Source organism: Phaethon lepturus, unplaced genomic scaffold, assembly GCF_000687285.1.
Source record: "Phaethon lepturus isolate BGI_N335 unplaced genomic scaffold, ASM68728v1 scaffold1975, whole genome shotgun sequence".
Lineage (NCBI taxonomy): Eukaryota > Metazoa > Chordata > Aves > Phaethontiformes > Phaethontidae > Phaethon > Phaethon lepturus.
The window spans coordinates 86,374-106,021 of record NW_010539671.1 but is presented as its reverse complement, the minus strand read 5'-3'; the positions used below and the strand labels follow the sequence as shown (position 1 = coordinate 106,021).

Genomic DNA, 19,648 nt, shown 5'->3' with positions numbered 1-19,648 from the left:
CCTCCACCCTATCCCGAAAAAGAGCATGTTGAAGGGTTTCTTCCTTGATTTCCAGTAAGCTTTCTGAAAACAGATACAGAGACCTTGAGCAACTTCACGTAAGGTTAATTTTAAAAATAGCCTTTTAGTTAATTTGATTTTATGCGTGGTTGGAAGAAAGTAGGTGTGGTAAGAAGCATATTAGGTCTTTTAATTGAACTACCTTTCTTCTTAATTAAAATGCTTTGTATCATGTATGAGCCACGTCACCACTTGGGTTTTAAGCACTTGGGTTTTAAGAATAAAGTGCATTTATCTGAACGTCCTTAAACAACTGTAAAGGTATGAAAACTTGGTGCAGACAGTGGAAATCAATGAGAATGTTCCAACTAATGCTTCCAGTAACTCTGTAATTGGGATTAAACAGAGAGGTTGATGAATATCAATTAAATTCAAATTATGTAGGTACAATAATTGTTCCTTTGTTAGTCATTTGGTGGTGGCTTGAGGTTTATTACTAGATGATCAGATGTATTCTCTCAGCAATTCCAGCAATTCCAGGAGGGGTTGTTATCACAGTATTTTACTGGACCATTAGTATTAACCCAATCACATAGTAAAGTGTTCTTCCATATTTTTAAGCTTGCTGAAATTTCGTTTCCAAACTGCATATAAACTCACTTTTGTAAAGTCAAGGACTGTTCTCCAGGTCTAGGGTGCCAAGACTACCGCAAGCACAGTAGGATAATGAAGGTTGATTTGTCCCCAGACATCTATGAACAGCTCTATGAGCTACTTGATCATAGATCTGCTCATGAATGCCTACCAGAGCTGGAAAATTGCCTTCACAGGTCAAGAAACCCTCCTGCCAAGGATTGTGCTTATGGTTTTGATTAGCCGATGGGTTTTATATCATGGGAAATAATAGGAAGTTAGCAATTTTTTTTTATGTTACCTGCTGTCTTTTCCCCAAACCACTGCAGAGAAGGTCTGAAATACTCCATGTCACAAGGGTTATGACTTGTCACAGCAGTAAGAAGACCTTGAGTGAAACTAAGTTCATCAAGTTGTCCAGGTCCATATGAGTTCCAGGAGATACCTCATGGCGTCAGACACAGGTCAAGTTTTTAATGAAGGTGAAACCATTTTTCTTAGTGTTACTTTGAGCTCTGTCTTCACACAGAACTTCAACCCCTAGGATCTGACCCTTAAATCCATGGCCCACAGGTTTGCACTTTCATGGTATGGACATGATACTAAGCACACTTTATTAACCTTCTCTTAATAAGTACCACCTCTCACTTGGCGAGACCACCACAGGTGCCCATCTGTAGATGTTTAGGCCACGCAAGTCACAAAATAAAGCATGAGATAAAAGCAAATCCTCATGGACCTCATAGAAAACAAAGAACTAAATAGAAGATGAGTTGCTTCAGAACAGGGTAAAAAGATGAATAGAAGAGTACCGCCCTCTTCAGCTCAGAAGCCTACAGATGTATATGAGGCAGTGACTTGAAACCACCACATTGGCCAATAAGAGAAAAACAACTTCCAGCCTCTCATAAACCAACACAAAACTGTACCATCAAGATAAGACTGGAAAAACAGGACATAATGTCTCATACATATCTGTTAATAGCACAGTTTATGCATGAGGCAGATCTCCAAATATTTGCTTTGCCTGAACATCTAGTTACTTCTTTTTGCCGTTTGACACTTGACTTCTATGGGGTCCTTCCAATAGGACTGATTCAGTTTCGTATAACTTTGCTTTTTCCTCTGATTACTTTCGCATTCATTCAACTGCTGTATGATGATCTATGGGGGCAGAAATACTGCAAAAGTACAGTGAAGATCAGGGCCTTGGGACAAGAGCAGAAGATCACCTCTCTCTCTGCAGCGCTACTGGTGGACCCTTCTGAGGTTACACAAGAATGCTCAAGATCCCCTGATCCTGAGTATGTGGGAAAATTTTTTGCCTCCTCTCATCGTATTGGAACAGGCTGCCCAGGGAGGTGGTGGAGTCGCCATCTCTGGAAGTGTTCAAAATACGTGTGGATGTGGCACTTCAGGACATGGTTTAGGGGACATGGTGGCACTGGATTAATGGCTGGACTTGATGATCTTGAAGGTCCTTTCCAACCTAGTGATTCTGTGATTCTGTGATCGTCCTTATTGTATTTTCTGTCATTTACAATCCAAGCCTAGAAACAGCTCAGGCCTGCATAAGTCTGGCATTGGCACACATGACCAGAGGACAGGCTCTTTGAGGATTGTGGAAAGAACCTCAACAGTCAACAGAGGGTTAGCACATGACTTTTAGATGGTAAAACCAGGATGAGAAGAACCTACTCTCAAGGTAGAAGGCTTGGTGCTTCCTTGGTTGCAGGGAAGGTCAGAGTCAAAAAACCAGACCCTGTTTGCTGTCAGTCATCTGTCTCTGAGGTAGTCAATGAAGGACCTCTTTACAGTCAACAAAACAGGCATCCTGCAAGGGTGATTCATCTCCTAATACAGATGTCCAAGCAGGTCCGTTGAAGCAGACCCCTGAGCAGGTATTTCTCTTTTATGACTATAAAGAGCATCAGGGTTCACTAGCTTTAATGTGGGTGCCCATCGTGTTCTTGCCAAGCAAATCCTACTCCTGTTTTTTTATGTCCTGACCACAACATCCTTTCCAGGCATACAACATGTGACAGCTCAACAGGGTGCACTCCGTTTGCAAAGTCAGGCATCGCAAAGCTACAAAATGGTGTAATGAATTTCAAGTGCTCAATCTTTGCTCGCCACTGCTTGTATGGAGGCAACATCATTAGGTCTTTAATTACATAATGGTGTTATATTTTTACAACACAAAGTCTCCTTATTGTTCTTTTTGAATGAACAGTGCTACGGGGAAGAAACATGTTTATAGGGTGAATGAGGCTGATGTTTTCTGCAGGAGTCTGATGGAAGGAGGGAAAACTCTGAGTGTCACCTGTACACTAATGACATCAGAGTTACTAAAGTGTCCCTACCTGTGTGTCTCCCACATGCACACAGAGTAGGAAGGAGACTCTGGAAGGAACTCCCTGGTGCTCTGTCTCCAAGGGACTATGGGGCATGGAAGCAGCAAATTTCCATGCCACTTCTTGGGAACTGTCGTTGAAGACAGGAGTTGAAGAAACCTCATCACTTCTGAGTCCCAGTACTGTGCCTGAAAATGTAAATCACCTAAGGAAAATGATGTAGACTTTGCAAACAGATACGAGGGAAAGACAGCTATTCAGCCTGTGAACTCCAGCAAGGGCCTTTTAATGAATGTATTGAACATCAATGAAGTCACACTTACCCTGGCTTTATTTCAGGAGGTTTAGGTAAGGGCTTCAGAAAGCCTTTTTTCCCAACTAGCCAATATGTGTCTTCCACTCCTTTACCCTAAAACAAAAACAAAAATCCAGATAAAAAGCAGCTTCCTGACCACCCTGTGCTCAATATGTAACTTTCTCACTGGGTCTCTGAAGGCTACATATATGTCCAGAGACAGAGCATGGCTGGAAATCTTGGGCTCTATCATATTGGTTCAGGAATTACTTGAATTTCACTATTCTAAAAGAAGAGGCCTTGTTCAAACTGTCATCTACAAACAACCCTCATTGATCTGGGTCATTGAAACTACACAGCTTAACAGAGATGAGAAACTACAGGATCTCTAATCATCTTATGTAGCAGCACCAACATCATTAACTGAGAGATTTTACAACCGCTTCTGGGCTGATTATCAGAATAATAGCTTCCTCTCCCACCACTGACGATTTAGCTTTTAAAATGAGATGCACCTGATGAAATATAGGCATCTATACCAGAGTCAATTGCCCTTGACTGGAGAAGTGGAGGAAAACAGACACTTCTAGGGTGACATTCATCTTCACATAAACTAGGCATTGAAAGTTAGTCAGGTTAATAATTTTCTAAAGTGCCAATTTATCTTTACTAACTATGTAAAGGTTTCTTTCCATTGATTAAACCTGGAATAATTACCTCAGACCTCCACTTGCAGACATATGAACTTCGGTGAGATGATTCCACTTTTCCTGAAAGATTGTTGAGGGACCTGGGGCTGTGTTCAGAATTCTTACTGTAGGTGTTTAAAGCAAGCAAACTCCTACTTCTGACTATTCACTATGTAAGAGGAGAAGTGATGTTTTTAATCGTTTAGTATTGTCTTGTTTGGACACTGTGAAAAGTAGCAGCTTCTGTCAAAGGTGGCCTAAATAGACTCCTAAATAAATAGTTAGATCTGGCACATACAGCTGATTGCTCGATCCCATGGTCCTTCAAGGATTACCTCATGTGCTGAAACAACTGATGGGGACAATTTGGGAAGGATCCAGCAGAAGAGTGGTGCATGAAGGCCAAGCAAGGGCTTAATATGAAAATTCCTTAAGCAAGAACGTTCCTCTGCGAAGCATTTCACACAGCCCTTGCCTTCTTACCTTCAGTTCTGTTTTTCCCCTAGGTATGATTTCATAGCCTTCATTTAGACTCCGAAGTGTATCCACTGTGCTTTGGCTGACATGAATTCTGTAAGCTGGGAATGGAAAACAAAACAGCTGGATCACTATACTGCACACGCATTGTGAATTCTCCACTGCTTCATCCTGGCAAGGAAAAATGCTCCAAGGCATGCAGACGTGTAGCTGGTGTAGCTGTGTGGTGCTCCTCTACGCAGAGTATGATGCTGATGGATGGATGCTTCCCTGTAGGGCTCTAACAAGCACAGGTGAGAGGACATCTACACTTGGGTCTCCCTGGAGAAGGATACTGTTGTGGTTTAACCCCAGCCAGCAACCAAGCCCCGCACAGCTGCTCACTCACTCCCCCACGGTAGGACGGGGGAGAGAATCGGAAGGGTAGAAGTGAGAAAACTCGTGGGTTGAGACAAAGACAGTTCAATAGGTAAAGCAAAAGCCGCCCAACACAAGCAGAGCAAAACAAGGAATTCATTCACCACTTCCCATGGGCAGGCAGGTGTTCAGCCATCTCCAGGAAAGCAGGGCTCCATCACACACAATGGTTACTTGGGAAGACGGACACCATCACTCCGAACATCCTCTCCCTCTTCCTTCTTCTTCCCCCAGCTTTATATACTGAGCATGATGTCATGGCATGGAATATCCCTTTGGCCAGCTGGGGTCAGCTGTCCCAGCTGTGTCCCCTCCCAACTTCTTGTACACCCCCAGCCTACTCGCTGGGGGGGTGGGATGAGGGGCAGAAAAGGCCTTGACTCTGTGTCAGCACTGCTCAGCAATAACGAAAACACCTCTGTATTATCAACATTGCTTCCAGCACAAATCCAAAACTTAGCCCCATACTAGCTGCTGTGAAGAAAATTAACTCTATCCCAGCCAAAACCAGCACAGATACCAAACACACGAAGTACAGAAGTCCATCTCTTCATAAAGTTGATACTTCATAAAGATAGTAACTGTTTTTTCAGCAACATTGCTAGCTGGAACCAAGAGTGCCATTCTTATCTATTGCCACAGCATAACTAGGCAGCAAGAAAGAAAAGAAAAATTACCAACTGTCCTGCTCCAAACACCCAAAGTCATTTGAAGGTTGGGATGAAGAGCAGAGAGAGGGAGTTTGCAAGGGAAAATAATGAAAATGGGGCTGTGGATCTAGATCCATCTGGATTTTTCAGCAATTGATCGCATCCAGAGCTGCCATTAACAGTCTATGAACAAAACGGGTAAATGTGGAGATCTTTATCAAGTTCCCTTCTTCCCCAGCTTGTTTTACATACATTCAGAACTCAGTGAAATTTGTTGTTGTTCTGTTGGTGTGAACAAGCCAAGGAATGTTTCTAAAACATTTTCCCCAAAAATACCTTTCTTTGTTGTTCTTGTTGAGCTTTTGTTTCAAATCTGTCAGTCACATTCCCTTCCCCCTTGAAGGACAGGGGATGAACCAATTAATTTTTTTTTTGCAGAATAATCAGAAAGAAGAACATCAGTTCAAATATATAGAGGAAGACCAGAGGAAGACCACACAGCTTTGAGCTACACTTCCCGAGACACTAACCTAGAATCTTCCTATTACTGTGTATCTCTATATATTTCTGTTCATGTACAACGATGCTCTTGTATCTGCAGTGGTCCCAGTCTCAGTGGGACTTCACATTTTTGAGGATCTAAACCTTGACAATCTTCAAATATCTGTTTTGCCATTAGAAATCTGCTGTCAAACTATTTCCTCTCTTCTACTGCTTTCGAAATGCAATGCATGCCTCTTAAAATAAGCCAGCCATAATCACACGAAAGGCAATTTTCCTTAATTAATGATTAGCTTAATTGTTAGTCTTAATTAGTCTAATTAAAATCACTGGAGCTAGAAATGTAAGGATTGCATGAAAGAGTGAAAAAGTTCCAATGTGGCATATATGCTACAACATATTTCTAGCCTGGCAAGACCTCAAGATTTTAATACTGAATATTACAAACTTCATGTAGCTTGTAAACTAGCCATAACAGGTAATTTCTTAGAGCTGATGAAAATATCAAAAAGGAGACCAGAGGTCAGGGATTAAAATGTATGAGACATTGCTTCGGAAATAAAATTGTACTGGTAACCTGGACATGAAAAGCAAATTTGAAACTCATCCAGGGCTCTGACACTGCTGTCTCTAGCTGTCCACTGTCTCATCCACAGTTCTTCCATGGAAGACTATGGTTTTCAGATCCACGTCTTAGCCAAGGACAACAAGATGTCCCCATTGCTAAAAATAGTGGGTCCAGAGGAGGCCCCAGCAACGCTCCGAGGGCTGGAACAGCTCTGCCGGGAGGACAGGCTGGGAGAGCTGGGGGGGCTCAGCCTGGAGCAGAGAAGGCTCCGGGGAGACCTTCCTGCAGCTGCCAGGGCTGAGAGGGGCTGAGGAGAAAGATGGGGACAGGCTTGTTAGCAGGGTCTGTAGCGACAGGACAAGGGGTAACGGTTTTAAACTAAAGGAGGGGAGATTTCGACTAGATTTAAGGAAGACATTTTTGACACTGAGGGTGCTGAAACCCTGGCCCAGGTTGCCCAGAGAGGTGGTTGATGCCCCATCCCTGGAAACATCTCAGGTCAGGTTGGACGGGGCTCTGAGCAACCTGCTCGAGTTGGGGATGTCGCTGCTCATGGCAGGGGTTTGGACTAGATGGCCTTGGAAGGTCCCTTCCCACCCCAAAGTATTCCATGGTTCTATGATTGCTTCATCTCTCTCAAGTTTGTCAACCACCCACCCCAGGGACTGTCCCAAATACTCACGCAGGCCCGTGGACTCCATTCGTGACGCCGTGTTCACTGTGTCTCCAAAGAGGCAGTACCGTGGCATGGTAAGCCCCACCACGCCAGCCACACAGGGCCCTGAAAGACACGTCATCTGTATAACCCAGAAGGTACGGCACAAATTAAAGGCTCTACTTAGAAACAAATCTTATCCTCTCCTCTGATCTTCAAAAACCACTTGGGAATCCAGGATTTTTAAAGATCTCATTGGCCTCGGTGCTTGCTACAAGCAGTCAAAAATTAAGCATTGCTCTGGATTGCACATTGGTGTTTTATGCCTGACAAAAGTCTCATGTGGGAGGACCCCAGTTCACCACCATCTGGGAGAAATTTGTTCAGAGTTCACAGCTCAAGGGCTATTGCAATCTTGCTTTTAAAATACCATCACCAAATTCCATCTGAGAAAACTAAAGTTCAGACCCTCTGACATGCCCTGTGTCCCAGTGAAACAGGATTGAAAATCAGCCTCGGACACCCAGAGATGCTGGCAGCACGCTGGACCACCCTGTGTCCCCTCCTTGGAAAGGAAGACTTCATTAGCTTGCCTGTCTAGCCAAAAACTGTTTATTTTTCCTCTCTCATTCTTTAGACGAGATCCACTCCCCTCCAAACTAGCTCCCGAAGATGCGGTGCCAAGTTCTCGGGGGGAGGTACGTGTGCAGGATGCACACGCGCGTGCACACACGCAGAGACAAAACGAGCAGCACAGACAGCCGTCGTCGGGGGCACTTGGGGTAGCTGATGTTTGGACTGTTCTCTGGAGGATGAGATGTTAAATTTCATCACGCACGGTTTAAAATATCGGGCTTGCAAAATAAACGCAAAAAAAGAAAAAGATAAATAAAAAAAAGAGAATGCTTTCAGCCGTGTAAGGAGGAGTGGGGCTTCCTGCGGAGACGGGACAAGCCTCTCTGTATTTTGCATTGGGTGCATTTATGTCATGACTCCTCAGGCCCCCTCTGCCTTTTTGATTTCATGATCCTCTGGATTAAGATTTAACAAAGCTGACATCTAGGATATCTTTTCCCATGCAAGGTTACAAGAGATGTAAATGTAAGACATCATCAACAGCACCAGAAATGATGCTATAGAATAAAAAAAAAGTTTTTCATAATACGAAAAACTATAGATTAAAAATTTGGTTTAATAGTAATAATAATAGCCTAATATAGAAATGCTCAGTTACTTGTTTTAGGAAAATGAAATTTTACTGTGATTTTAGCCTTCTTAGTTATAAAAACTGATTCTTCATGTAGTTTTCAGATACTTCTTAAGAACAATGAAACTCCATAGCTGAAACTATGGGCAACTTTGCAAGAACCCCTCTGACTGTAACCTCTGGAAAGTTGTTGCTACAGAGTCAAAGTAACAGGATTTTAATTTAATTTATGGAGGATGCAAACTGAGAGGTAAGAGGTTTCAAGGACTGCCTGATGAAGCATCACTTGCTTAAAGATTAAAAAAAAAAAAAGAGAGAGAGGAAGAACAGTTCATGCCAAAAATGTTACAAGGACCTAAACAGCATGTCTGGATCAAACACAGCATGCAGAGACTGCTGGAGATCAGGAAAAGCTGATTTAACGGTGTTTTTTTTCACTGCCAATGTGCCGTGCAACCTTGGATAAGACACTGTCCCTCAGAATCTCTTGTAATTTAATTCCCATCCTTATCAGTACTCACAAATTTGGTTGAAGCTCTTCAGGAGAGGAGCTATATCCACTAGAGGAAGTTTTTTCAGGCTCTAGTCTATAGGCACTTCTATAGCACAGCTGTAAAGACACTGTTGATACTACTGGGTCAAGGTCCTAACGCTTACCTAACCAGTCCTTAATGTGTGCACGCTAATGTGGCACATGCATAAACAAGGGTCTTGTTGGAGACATTTTAATTCATGCTTCACTAACAGCTTTCCCCTGAGAAAAAACTAACTCACATAGCATCACCTCTCTTCATCGTGGGGTAATGACACGACAGCGGCGCTTCGAAATCTCAGTAAGCAGCAAAGTTCCTTCTGTAACAGGTGTTGCAAGGACACAGAGAAGTGGTTCTTGTAAAAAAATTGCCCTCACCGAGGAGGATTTGATTCAGTTTTAAGACGCACAAATACAGGCAGCTGAGCTCCTACTGTAGTCTGTGGAGGCCAAGTCAACTGAGCCGTGAGAGCCTTTCCACCGCTGCCCCCGAACAGCTCTCCAGGTCCACTTAGGTGTCAACCAGATCTCCACTGACCACAAAACGAGTGCAGGCTCCCTAACGCTCCTGGAGACACCTCCATGTGGGTGCCTAAATTTAGGTTTCCTATTTGTTCAGTGCAATCATCCAATCATTTCTGCAAAGCTCACAACCTAGGACAGGCAAGATTTTTAGGGTGAGGTCCTATCTTCCTAGGGCACTGCTTTTAAGCCTGTCCTCCTGTTGCAGAAAGTTACTAGTTCAAAACCAACCCTGCAGTGTAAGCATGGCCAAAGTACTTCTCCACGGTGAAAGCGTCCAATTCACTTGCTGCCTTCACTGCCTGTGTGTGTTCCCCCTTGTCTAGACAGCCTCAGCAAAGGGCTAACAAAAACTTCCAGCAATAAATCTCCCACAGTAACAAGTTTCAGAGGAAACCAGAGACTCTGTGATGAGAACGTTATGGCCGAGTTGTTTAATTATACAGGTTCACTGGTTTGTTTTGAAACGGCGCTTTGCCAGGGCTTGCAGGGTCAGTTAATGAGCCGTGCTGGCTACGACTCTGCAACTACCATCAGTGGTGCCGTGGAGATTTAATAAGCTCAATGGAAGTGTGGGGCTGCCTGCCAGAGAGCCTGACTGATAAACAGATCCTCTTCAGCCTCCATGGAAAAGCTGGTCTTCTCACCACTGTTCTCCCCAGCCATCCAGCCCCAGCCCAGACACAGCCAGCATGGAAACAGCTGAGTCAGCTGAGTTTTTCTGGACAGGCAGCCAAGTTCAGCGAGAAGAGCCAAGACTCCAGGGTGCGTTTAAAGCAGGGGAGAAACTGAGGACCAGATGCTGGTCTTGTCCTCCTCACCTGACCCATGCATTGCCACAAGTGGACTATGGGCATGGGCCAGCAGAAGTTCCCAGAGCTGCAGGTCTCCACTGGGGCTTGAGGGACAAGGGCAGCCCGTGCCCAAATGGAATTTCCTGCTTTTTCAGAGAGGGAATCACGAGCTCTTGTTGGCACCAGTTTCCAGTTGTTGGCCCACAAAACTGGTGGTCACACCCATACTCCATCTTTTCCAGGACAGCGAAAGTGTCAGCCAAGCCCTCCGGTCCCCCAAACACTTCCTCAATGCCTTCATGGTGCTGGTGATTCCCTCTTCATGCTTCTTTCCTCAGGAGAAACAAGGTCTAGGGTTAATCAAACTCTGCTGTCAGCTCGGTGGCTCGGGGAGCTGGTTTGCTTTGGAGCATGCATTTCTCACTGCTCCTGTGACAGTATGACGCTGCCAGATCTGTGCAAAACAAGATCTGGCTTCTGCTTCTTTAGAAAGAAAACACCAATTCCTCCCCGTCTTCCTCTCACACCCTACACAACAGCTCATAGCAACACCACTTGCCAGATACCCAGAGTTCATAAAAACAAGAAAAAATGTAACTACCCCCCGAAAACATCACTGGATTTTTGGCTGGGTGCATGGAAGACATGTTGCAGAACTGCTGTCAACAGGCAGCAGCGGACGTTGCGTTCCAAATTCCTCCCTTTCTGTGTCGAAAATGTGCTGCTGGTGTCTTGCTCTGGGCAAGACAAGCTGGGGCCACAGTCTCATCTCATTTAAGTCACAGCATAAAACCCACAGTGCTCCTGCCATCATTCCTTAAAGCTTTCAACTTCTGTGAAGGGCCAGCTAAGGCTCCTGAATTGCAAAGAAAACAGTGAGGAGATGAGTTTTCAGGGAGAACCCCGAAAGAAGAACTTATATGGTCTAGGAGATATGAGATACTGATTTTAGCTCTGCTCAAGTCACAGCTTTGTTCTTGGTGTATTGTGGGTGAGATGCTTCCTTTTCTCGGCTCTTCTTTCCCAACGTATACAACAGGGACCAGGATACTGACTTCCGTAAAACACTTGCATGCCCAAGCTGCAAAAATGTGGGCATTATCAGATAGGCAGAGGGATAAAAACCCCTGTAATACTGGGTCAGATTCCTGGACAACCTTACTCATTGTTTGGCTTCCTGCAAAGTACCTGGTACTCTGAAGTACCTGGTACTTCAGAGGGAGGCACAAAACACCTGGTGATGAACAGCTGGGAAAAATGTATTAACGGATGACTACGGTGTAAAATTATGAATGTTCATATCTCTTCTAATAACACTCATTCTATGATAACAGCAGATGTCTTTTCCTCCATTTAAAATTCCCATCATATTTTCGCTTATATGATGACTGCAGTCCTACTGGGTTTTTGGGAGATTTTTTTAGTTTAATTACACTTTGTATATAAGAAAAAAATCTTCCTCCTTTCTTTTTAAACAAGCCACTTTTCTGTTAATTGAATAAATTATCTCTTCGACATTAGAGATAATTTACTGTCTTTATAACATACCATTTTCTTAATAGCTGTATCACGTATTTTTCCAGTTATGTCCTACCTGTAATAAATTTCCCCAACCTTTTCATTCTTTCACTCTATATGCCTGTTTTTCTGTGCTTTCTCATTTCAGAAGTTACAAAGACGTCACTGGTCGTCTCCACATCACACTGGTGAAGAACCTATGGCACATCAAAGAGCCACCCTTACAACAAAACCCTTGTGACTCACGTTTCTGATGTAGTTCCTGGCTGCGACAGGATACAAAATTTCTCCCCCTAATGGCACTAAACCATTTTCCTGCTTGGGGTTTGTGTTTCCATTTGAATGCCCTTGTTGCTATGGGAGATTTTAAAGCATCTTCTAAGGGCGCCTGTTTTGGGTCAGGCAGGAAGAAAGCATTCCAAGCTGGAAATACAATTGCAAAGGAGTTCTTTGATGGTCAGGAGCAGGCGAGTGCTGCTGCCTACCTGTGTGCAGCCCGATTCGTATCCTGAGGGGGATGTCTGGCATGTGTCTCATTTTGAACGTTCCTACCGAGCTGAGGATGTCCAGGGACATGTTGGCTATCTCAGCTGCATGCTTGTTTCCATTTCGTTTTGGGAGCCCTGAGGCAACCATGTACGCATCACCAATTGTCTCCACCTGGCAAATACCAGGACATTAAGAAAAAAAAAAAATAAATTGAAAAAGAGGGAAAAGAGCCATAGAATAAAACTACACGAGTATCTGACACACAGATGGTTTAATCCTCATGCCCAGGTACTCCTCACCTTGTAAACATCGTGGTTTCGAAGAACAGCATCAAAGAGTGTGTAAAGGTCATTCAGAAGGTCAACTACTTCAATGGGTTCACTGAGGGCTGAAATGGTTGTGAAGCCCACGATGTCACTGAAGTAGATGGTCACCTGGTCAAAATACTCCGGCTCCACAGTGCCACCAGTCTTGAGGGCTTCTGCCACCGATCTGAAATAACACCACAAACAAAGATGACAAAAATGACAACAAACCTAATTGTAGGGCATGTCCAAGAGCTCAGACACTCTTGTTCTACTGTGCTCAAAAGATCTTCCACTAAATAGAAGGTTCTATATGCCTGTAACAAGCGTTGATGAAAGTTTCTTACTTTGATTGGAAGGTGATTGCCAAAATTGGAGATCAGCTCTGCAAACTCACTGAGTTCTGGGAAGTTATTTTGTCCAGTCCAGCTACGTAGTGCCAAGGGGCTTTTTCACCATCTAAGTACTAGTACTTACGGGGGGAGCATTTGTGACAGTAGCTTGTCTGTCTTCTGTTTTTCAACCTCTAGCTCTTCAGTCCGCTCCCTGATTAAATCTTCCAGGTTGCTTGAATACTGCTCAAGCATCCTGAGCATTGAGTCAATGATATTGGTCTTTTTCCCTTTGTTGATGGTTTTGAACTGGAAAATCAAACTAGAGTTATTTCTGCATCTCATTACAACACTGTAGCACTCTAAGTTTGGAAAGGAACAAAAACTAAACATTTTTAAAGGGACAATGCTAAAGACTGGCTTTGTCAGTGGGAAGACATCAACGATAAGGGCAAACTAGAGGGTGAATTTGCATCACTAACTATGGAAGCTGCCCAGGAGCATGTTGCTCCTTTATGAACTTTCAGTGAGGGTTAAGTGAAACACCACCTTCCATGAGCTGGCAACATGTATGCGAATTGTTATGGAGTCCTATCATACTGCAAATTTGCACCCTCATTTATCCCATGGCTAACCTTTGGAGTTAGTCCCTAGGGTTAGATACCCTTTAGGGTATCGTGAAGCCCTTTGCATACAGAGGTGCAAACTTCAGGGCATTAGCAACACTTAGAAACTTCTTATGTCTTATTGGTCTTAAATCTGCCTTTGCACACTGGCATGTATGCGTACTGCCATGCCCCCCCCCCCCCCTATATGCCCGCCCCCCCCCCCCCCCATTGAGTTGTGTTCTCTCCTCTTGACCTGAAGCTGTGCCTCTGGACTATTTGGATTATCTGTGGCTTCAGATGCTGCCTTAGACTCCACAGCGGAATCACATGGGTGTAAAATTATTCACAGTTTCATAGGTAAAAAATATGGATATTGCTTTATCTAGTTTGACCTTATAAGAACACAGGAACAATACTGCTGGATCAGACAGGGTGTTTGTTTTGCAAATACCTGTCCATGAGACTGGCCAGTAACAGCTGTCTGGGAAAGCTGTTCAAACAGAGCTCAGGAACAGTCATATTTCCTTGGGATATGCTCCCAGCCTCTACCGATCCGCAGTCCAGAGACCTCCTAAACCCAATGTTGTACCTTTGTGTTTAAGAGCTTGTGGCGGATTTTCCTTTTAAATTAATCACATTTTAAATACTTTAGAAGGTCAATCAACATAATGATCTGAATGTGTTATCATAATTTACAGATCTTTGATCTCCATGAGACCATCTGGGCAGGTACACTGCAAATGTGAGGACGCCAAGCCTGTGTCCTGCTTGTTGCAGAGGGATTGGACTAGATGACTTTTAAAGGTCCTTTCCAACCCAAGCTATTCTATGATTCTATGTCCACCCTGCTTCACACCCCACGTGGTGGTGCCACAGCAGCCCAAGTTCAGGACAAGGTGTAAGCCAGGCCAGGCCTGACCAACAAAAGCAAATCTCTAGACACAACAAACCATAATATAACACAATAGCAAAGGCAAGACTAGAGCTCTGGGACTTCAATTATTATTTAAGGGTTCACTTAAAGACCCCCCCCACACACTTTCCTGCTGAGTATAAACAAAGGATTGCACCTGCTGCTCTATTCACCGACCTTATGAAAGACCTCCTCAAAGGTTGGACGTCGTTCAGGGGCTTCACCCCAGCATTGCTTCATTACCTGGATGCACTCCAGGGGGGCCAAGTCAGGGGCTATGTTTGGGCGGCACAGGGGAGGGGGTTTCTTCACTTTCTTTATAATTTCTGTGACAAAGAGAAGAACGGGAAGCACGTTGTGAGATGGAAGATCTTGGTGGCAGCAAAGGACACGGACCTTTCACCTGACCCTTGCTTGCTCCTTCAGCCATCACTGTTACTCCTTACTGCCCAAAGGCTGTGTCGTATGAGCCTGGGTGCTTCTGCTTTCCTCTGCCAGGAACCTCTTGGAGGATTTAAATACGAGATTCATCCACCTTCGTGTCCCTGGAGAACCAGGTTATGAGCAATAAAGTGGCTGGGTGGGGGAAGGCTGTGTGACAGATGGATGCGTGAGCCTGCAGGCTTGTGTTTAATGAAACTGCCTCTGACTCTCTCCATTAGGGTCTGCAATCCATTACGGGAGCAGAGGGTTATGGCTGAGCCCAGACAGGAAGGATACCAGCCTCTGATGCCTCGTCATTAACTGGGAACCAGTACCTAGGAGGTTGATGGGAATGGAGACAGTGGAAAGTATTTTAAGGGGGAGAATTTGGGTTCAAAACAACGTCTGGGAAGTGATTCCCTGTCCAGAGGTGGGATAAGACTAATAAGGAACTGGGCTGGGGCTGTCAGACCCTGAGAAGTCAGTCCTCGAATCTGCATTTTTCAGGTAGAACAGCCCTGCAGAGAAGGAGTGGAATTGCAGGTTTCTTCGACAGCCGAAGCACAGGTGGATGTCTGAACCCAACCCTGACTTCGACTTAGGTATTTCTTAGTAAGAATATCCTGGAGGAAGTGTTTTGTTTTGTAAGGTAGAACTATATCTTCCTGCTTGAAAAAACACTGAAGTGATTGTCTTTGAAGGTTTCACCTTCTGTAGTGCGGAGGAGTCATCTGGAGTGAAAACCACCCCCTTTCTGGCAGGAGCCTTGCATTTCCACAGCTGTTACTGTGAGTACCCAAGGCTTTTCACTGTTGGCGGTTCACTTCAAAGCTCTTTGGCCCATCCCACTAGTCTCCACCAAAAGAAGTAAACAAAGAACCTGGCCCAAGTATTTCCAGGGGCAGCCAAGGGGAAATACCTTCCTCAGACAGTTTCAAAGTTCACACCAGGAGTGAAAGCTCCTTGAGGATTAGGAAGCAATGAGTAGATATTTGTCATTTTATCAGGTCAGGAAACTGGAGTGCACTACGTTCATCATTTTCTGGAGGTTCCACAGGGGGACTAGGTGGGGGGACACCTGCTAATTACATCATAGGCTACATCATAGGTCCAACTCTGAATTACAGAGCAAGTTACACCATAATCATCATTGTCATCACATTGCTGCAGCAGCTTGGGGTGCGACAAGGTTAGACCCCCGTTTTTCCAGGCACTGAACTGGCAGGTACTGAATAGTCATAACCCCACTTGGTGACTGTCCAGCTTAAAATGTGTTGAGAATGGTCTTTCACTGAAATCAGCTCTTTTTTGATTGTTCTCACCCCCTCCCTGTGCAAATGATTGTGACCTGACCCTGACTGCAGTGTGTTGGCTCTACCTATGCATGCACGATGCCATCTGAACTAATGAGAGTTGCACACGAACAGTTCCTAAGGAGTTCACCTATTTGCTATTTCTGATACAAGCCACTAAGTATAAGTCACCGGGGTCATGATGTATCACTTCAATCTCTGCTGAACAGAGAGAACCTCTGTAAATGGGGCGATAACTAAGGAAAAACAGATGGGCAGATGGACAAAAGAGGATGCTAGGGAGGAGTCCAGCTCAAAAACCTCAACTCTCATGACATATAAAAAAGAACCGATGAGTGGGAAGCAAAGGAGTTTCCACGCTATGGGAAATTCTGCCATCAGAGTTCACCCCACAGCATGATGAAAGGTCCAAGTTTAGACAGGGAACTGGAGGTGCTGCAGTGGCCTGACTGCCAGTCAGCTCTGAAGCTTCTTGGGGGGTACCCAGAGCCCCAACCCCATCAATAGCAGTGATGAGTCACGTACCACAGCTGAGATCAGAACTACACATTTTGAAGTTTATTATGGATGTTTTGCTGAAACCAGCCTTTTGTCACTGAGAAAGGTCATGAGATTGGGACATTATTTCCATACTAAGGTTTTACCCAAGGGGCTTGGCCAGACCTTTTATGAGTGCTCTGTGTAAAGCTTTAAAAATGTGCTGAAATCATTGCCTACCTTCAGCTGAGAGTTCTGACATGCAGTATGGGGGACCCCGAACAACCACTTCTTGTAGGATGATTGCAAAGCTGTAAATGTCCCCTTTGAATGTGCCCTTTCTGCACATGTCCGGGTCCCTCAGTAACTCAGGAGCTGTCCAGAGCAATTCTAAAAAATGCAAGAACATCACTTTTCTTACACTTGAGCTCAGACTATTGCAAACTAAGTGCTTAAATGAACACTTCAGTTATTTGAGGAAAGGTTGGAACATACTTTATTATTTACTGGATCAAGTCTTCTATTTCTTGTGATGTGTTAGAAATACTAAACTTCCGTACTGACAAAAAATTTGAGTTTTCCAAATTTCACTCTGTCTTATAAAAAAATTTTGCTATGCCAACAATTTACATGCTAAACACTAGCCTTGAACATCTACATAGGTCTTACCACTGCCAAAAGTGTTAACAACTTTTTTTGGTTGTAAATATAACTCAGACAAAATATCGGTGCTGAAGCCTGGATTTCTTGCTACTGTTGTTGCTCTTTAACAAAGCAACAGTTAATAGAATATTTTCTGTAGTTCTGCTTAGATGAAAGTAGTTTCTGTTAAAGCAGTTTTCTGAAATATGATCAGTCTTCATAATACAATAGTTCAAGTGATGAAAGACACGGTTGTAAAACATGCCCAGCTTCATAAGAAATGAATCTTCTTCAAACTGGGATGTTGTTACCCTGGTAACTGTGCATTCTGGGTAATGGGAATAAGGAACATTTCAGCTACTGCAATATATGTAACTCTTGTAAGGCGGGAGGAGAAGAAGGTTTTCTGGCAATTGCCCGATCTGAGACACTGGAAATGTGTAGTAACCAAATCCCATGACAGAGGGATCAAAACACTACATGCCACTTGAAACCAGGTTTCAAAAATAAACTGGGATGCCAGAGGAACCCCAGGACAACAGCCAAGCGAAAGAAATCCAGCCAAAGACTCCAAACCGAGTCCCATGAGATGCTGTCCCTAAGTGGTGGGAATGTCATATGGCAGCCTTTGGTGACTGGCCTACAAAGGACCTATTTCAAAGACACCTGTATCGTCTTGTGTTTCAGATAGCTTAGTTTTACAAAACAAGGCTCTTTGCATTTGGGTTAACTTAAAACTTTAAATGTAGGGGCTAAGGATGTGAAGCCAATTCCACAGGTCACAGATACTCAGGACTGATCAGATTTCAGGGGCGCTTAAATCCTTCTCCAGCTATGACAAGCTTAAGTTCTGGCACTGCTTACAATAAAAACGCTTTCCATTACCATGACACTCTGCTATTCACTTCACTTTCAGGAGGTCTGAAAAAGCTTTGCTTATCCTCTCCTGTAACAATGCATTGTATACAGGTAACTGGATGGCGTGAGATTGAGCACAAAAATCCTTATGTGGCCACTGGTCCACAACTGCATCAGGACAAGCATCTGCTAAGTGAATGGACAAATATTTCCCAAATATATTTCCTTATGACACCTACCTTCTGGGGGTGGCTGAATATATGGGCATTTCTGTGCTTCTAAGAGCTCATTATAACCATAGTCGGTGATCTTCAGCACAAACCGTCCGTCCACAACGCAGTTACGAGACTTGAGACGTCCATGGGCAAAATCTCGGTGATGCAAATACCTAATTCCCTATGAAACAGAAAAGATTGAGGCTGTTCCTTAAGAATTGTATTAGATATTAGGAAAAATTTCTTTACTGAGAGAGAGGTCAAGCATTGGAACAGGCTGCCCAGGGAGGTGGTGGGGTCACCATCACTCGAAGTGTTCAAAAAATATCTGGACATGGCACTTTGAGACATGGTTTAGTGGGCATGGTGGTGTTGGGTTGATGGTTGGACTTGATGATCTTAAAGGTCTTTTCCAACCTTAATGATTCTGTGTGATTCTGTATTATCTGTCAGCATTCAGAGACACCAAGCCAGATTGTCACCTTGGATGGCATTGAATACACCATTGACTCTATGTCAAATGTAGTCCTGATCAGACCAAGAAACTGTGGGAAAAGTTCAGAAATGGATTAGGAAGAAGAATTGGGGTATCTGTGCCCTAAAGTAATACTGGAAAGGACTGGCAAGCTTTAGGAATAGTCAGGTGCCTCCCTTTGTAGCCGTAGGACTCATTGCACTCAGAAGTTGTGCTTTTAGGCAAGGTTAAGAAGGTGAACACAAGTGGTACCCACTGGTTAGGTCAAGGGAAGCCATAAAGAGCTGGATGCCCCACCCGGCTCCCTCAAGGAGGGTTAGAAGGTGGGCTTCATATAGCCCATGGTGGGCTCTATGAATGGTTCTGGAAGTCTATCCTCTGTAGGCCACCTGCTTCAGATTGGTAGTTCACCATTAGGGGATGAAAACAGATGGGACATGATTGGAAGTGTGTGAACACTCTTCTAAAGTGACCATATGTGTAGCCATACTGTGACAGAGGATCTCTTTGGTTTGGTTCTATGCTGGATGCATTTCTGATTTATGACAAGAAAGGGTCTTTGGAAGGTAGGAATTTGTCACCAAATTCATTGTTCTAGGTGATCGGTTCTAGCCTGACGTGTAGTTTTGACCTCTCATCCTGCTGTGTGGATGTAATCCTATTATCTCAAAGAATGCTTCTCTCAGATGGTAACAAAAGAGGAATAAGAGGTCTCCACTAATGACCCTGTATACCAATATATATATTGGTGTATATATGTACCAATATAATTACATTCACATTGAT

The 19,648-nt window shown here is 44.0% G+C and overlaps 1 protein-coding gene across 1 annotated transcript in view; it reads right to left on the bottom strand.

The window, feature by feature from the left end:
* LOC104620842 (retinal guanylyl cyclase 2-like) overlaps positions 1 to 19,648 on the bottom strand; it is a 44,645-nt gene that overhangs the window by 9,065 nt on the left and 15,932 nt on the right. The window contains exons 9-17 of the mRNA XM_010287168.1: positions 18,412 to 18,568; positions 16,913 to 17,062; positions 14,637 to 14,785; positions 13,084 to 13,247; positions 12,601 to 12,793; positions 12,298 to 12,472; positions 7,267 to 7,365; positions 4,455 to 4,549; positions 3,311 to 3,396 (exon numbers count right to left, since the gene is read on the bottom strand). Coding sequence (XP_010285470.1) covers positions 3,311 to 3,396; positions 4,455 to 4,549; positions 7,267 to 7,365; positions 12,298 to 12,472; positions 12,601 to 12,793; positions 13,084 to 13,247; positions 14,637 to 14,785; positions 16,913 to 17,062; positions 18,412 to 18,568 — 1,268 coding nt within the window. The remainder of the gene's footprint in view (positions 1 to 3,310; positions 3,397 to 4,454; positions 4,550 to 7,266; positions 7,366 to 12,297; positions 12,473 to 12,600; positions 12,794 to 13,083; positions 13,248 to 14,636; positions 14,786 to 16,912; positions 17,063 to 18,411; positions 18,569 to 19,648) is intronic.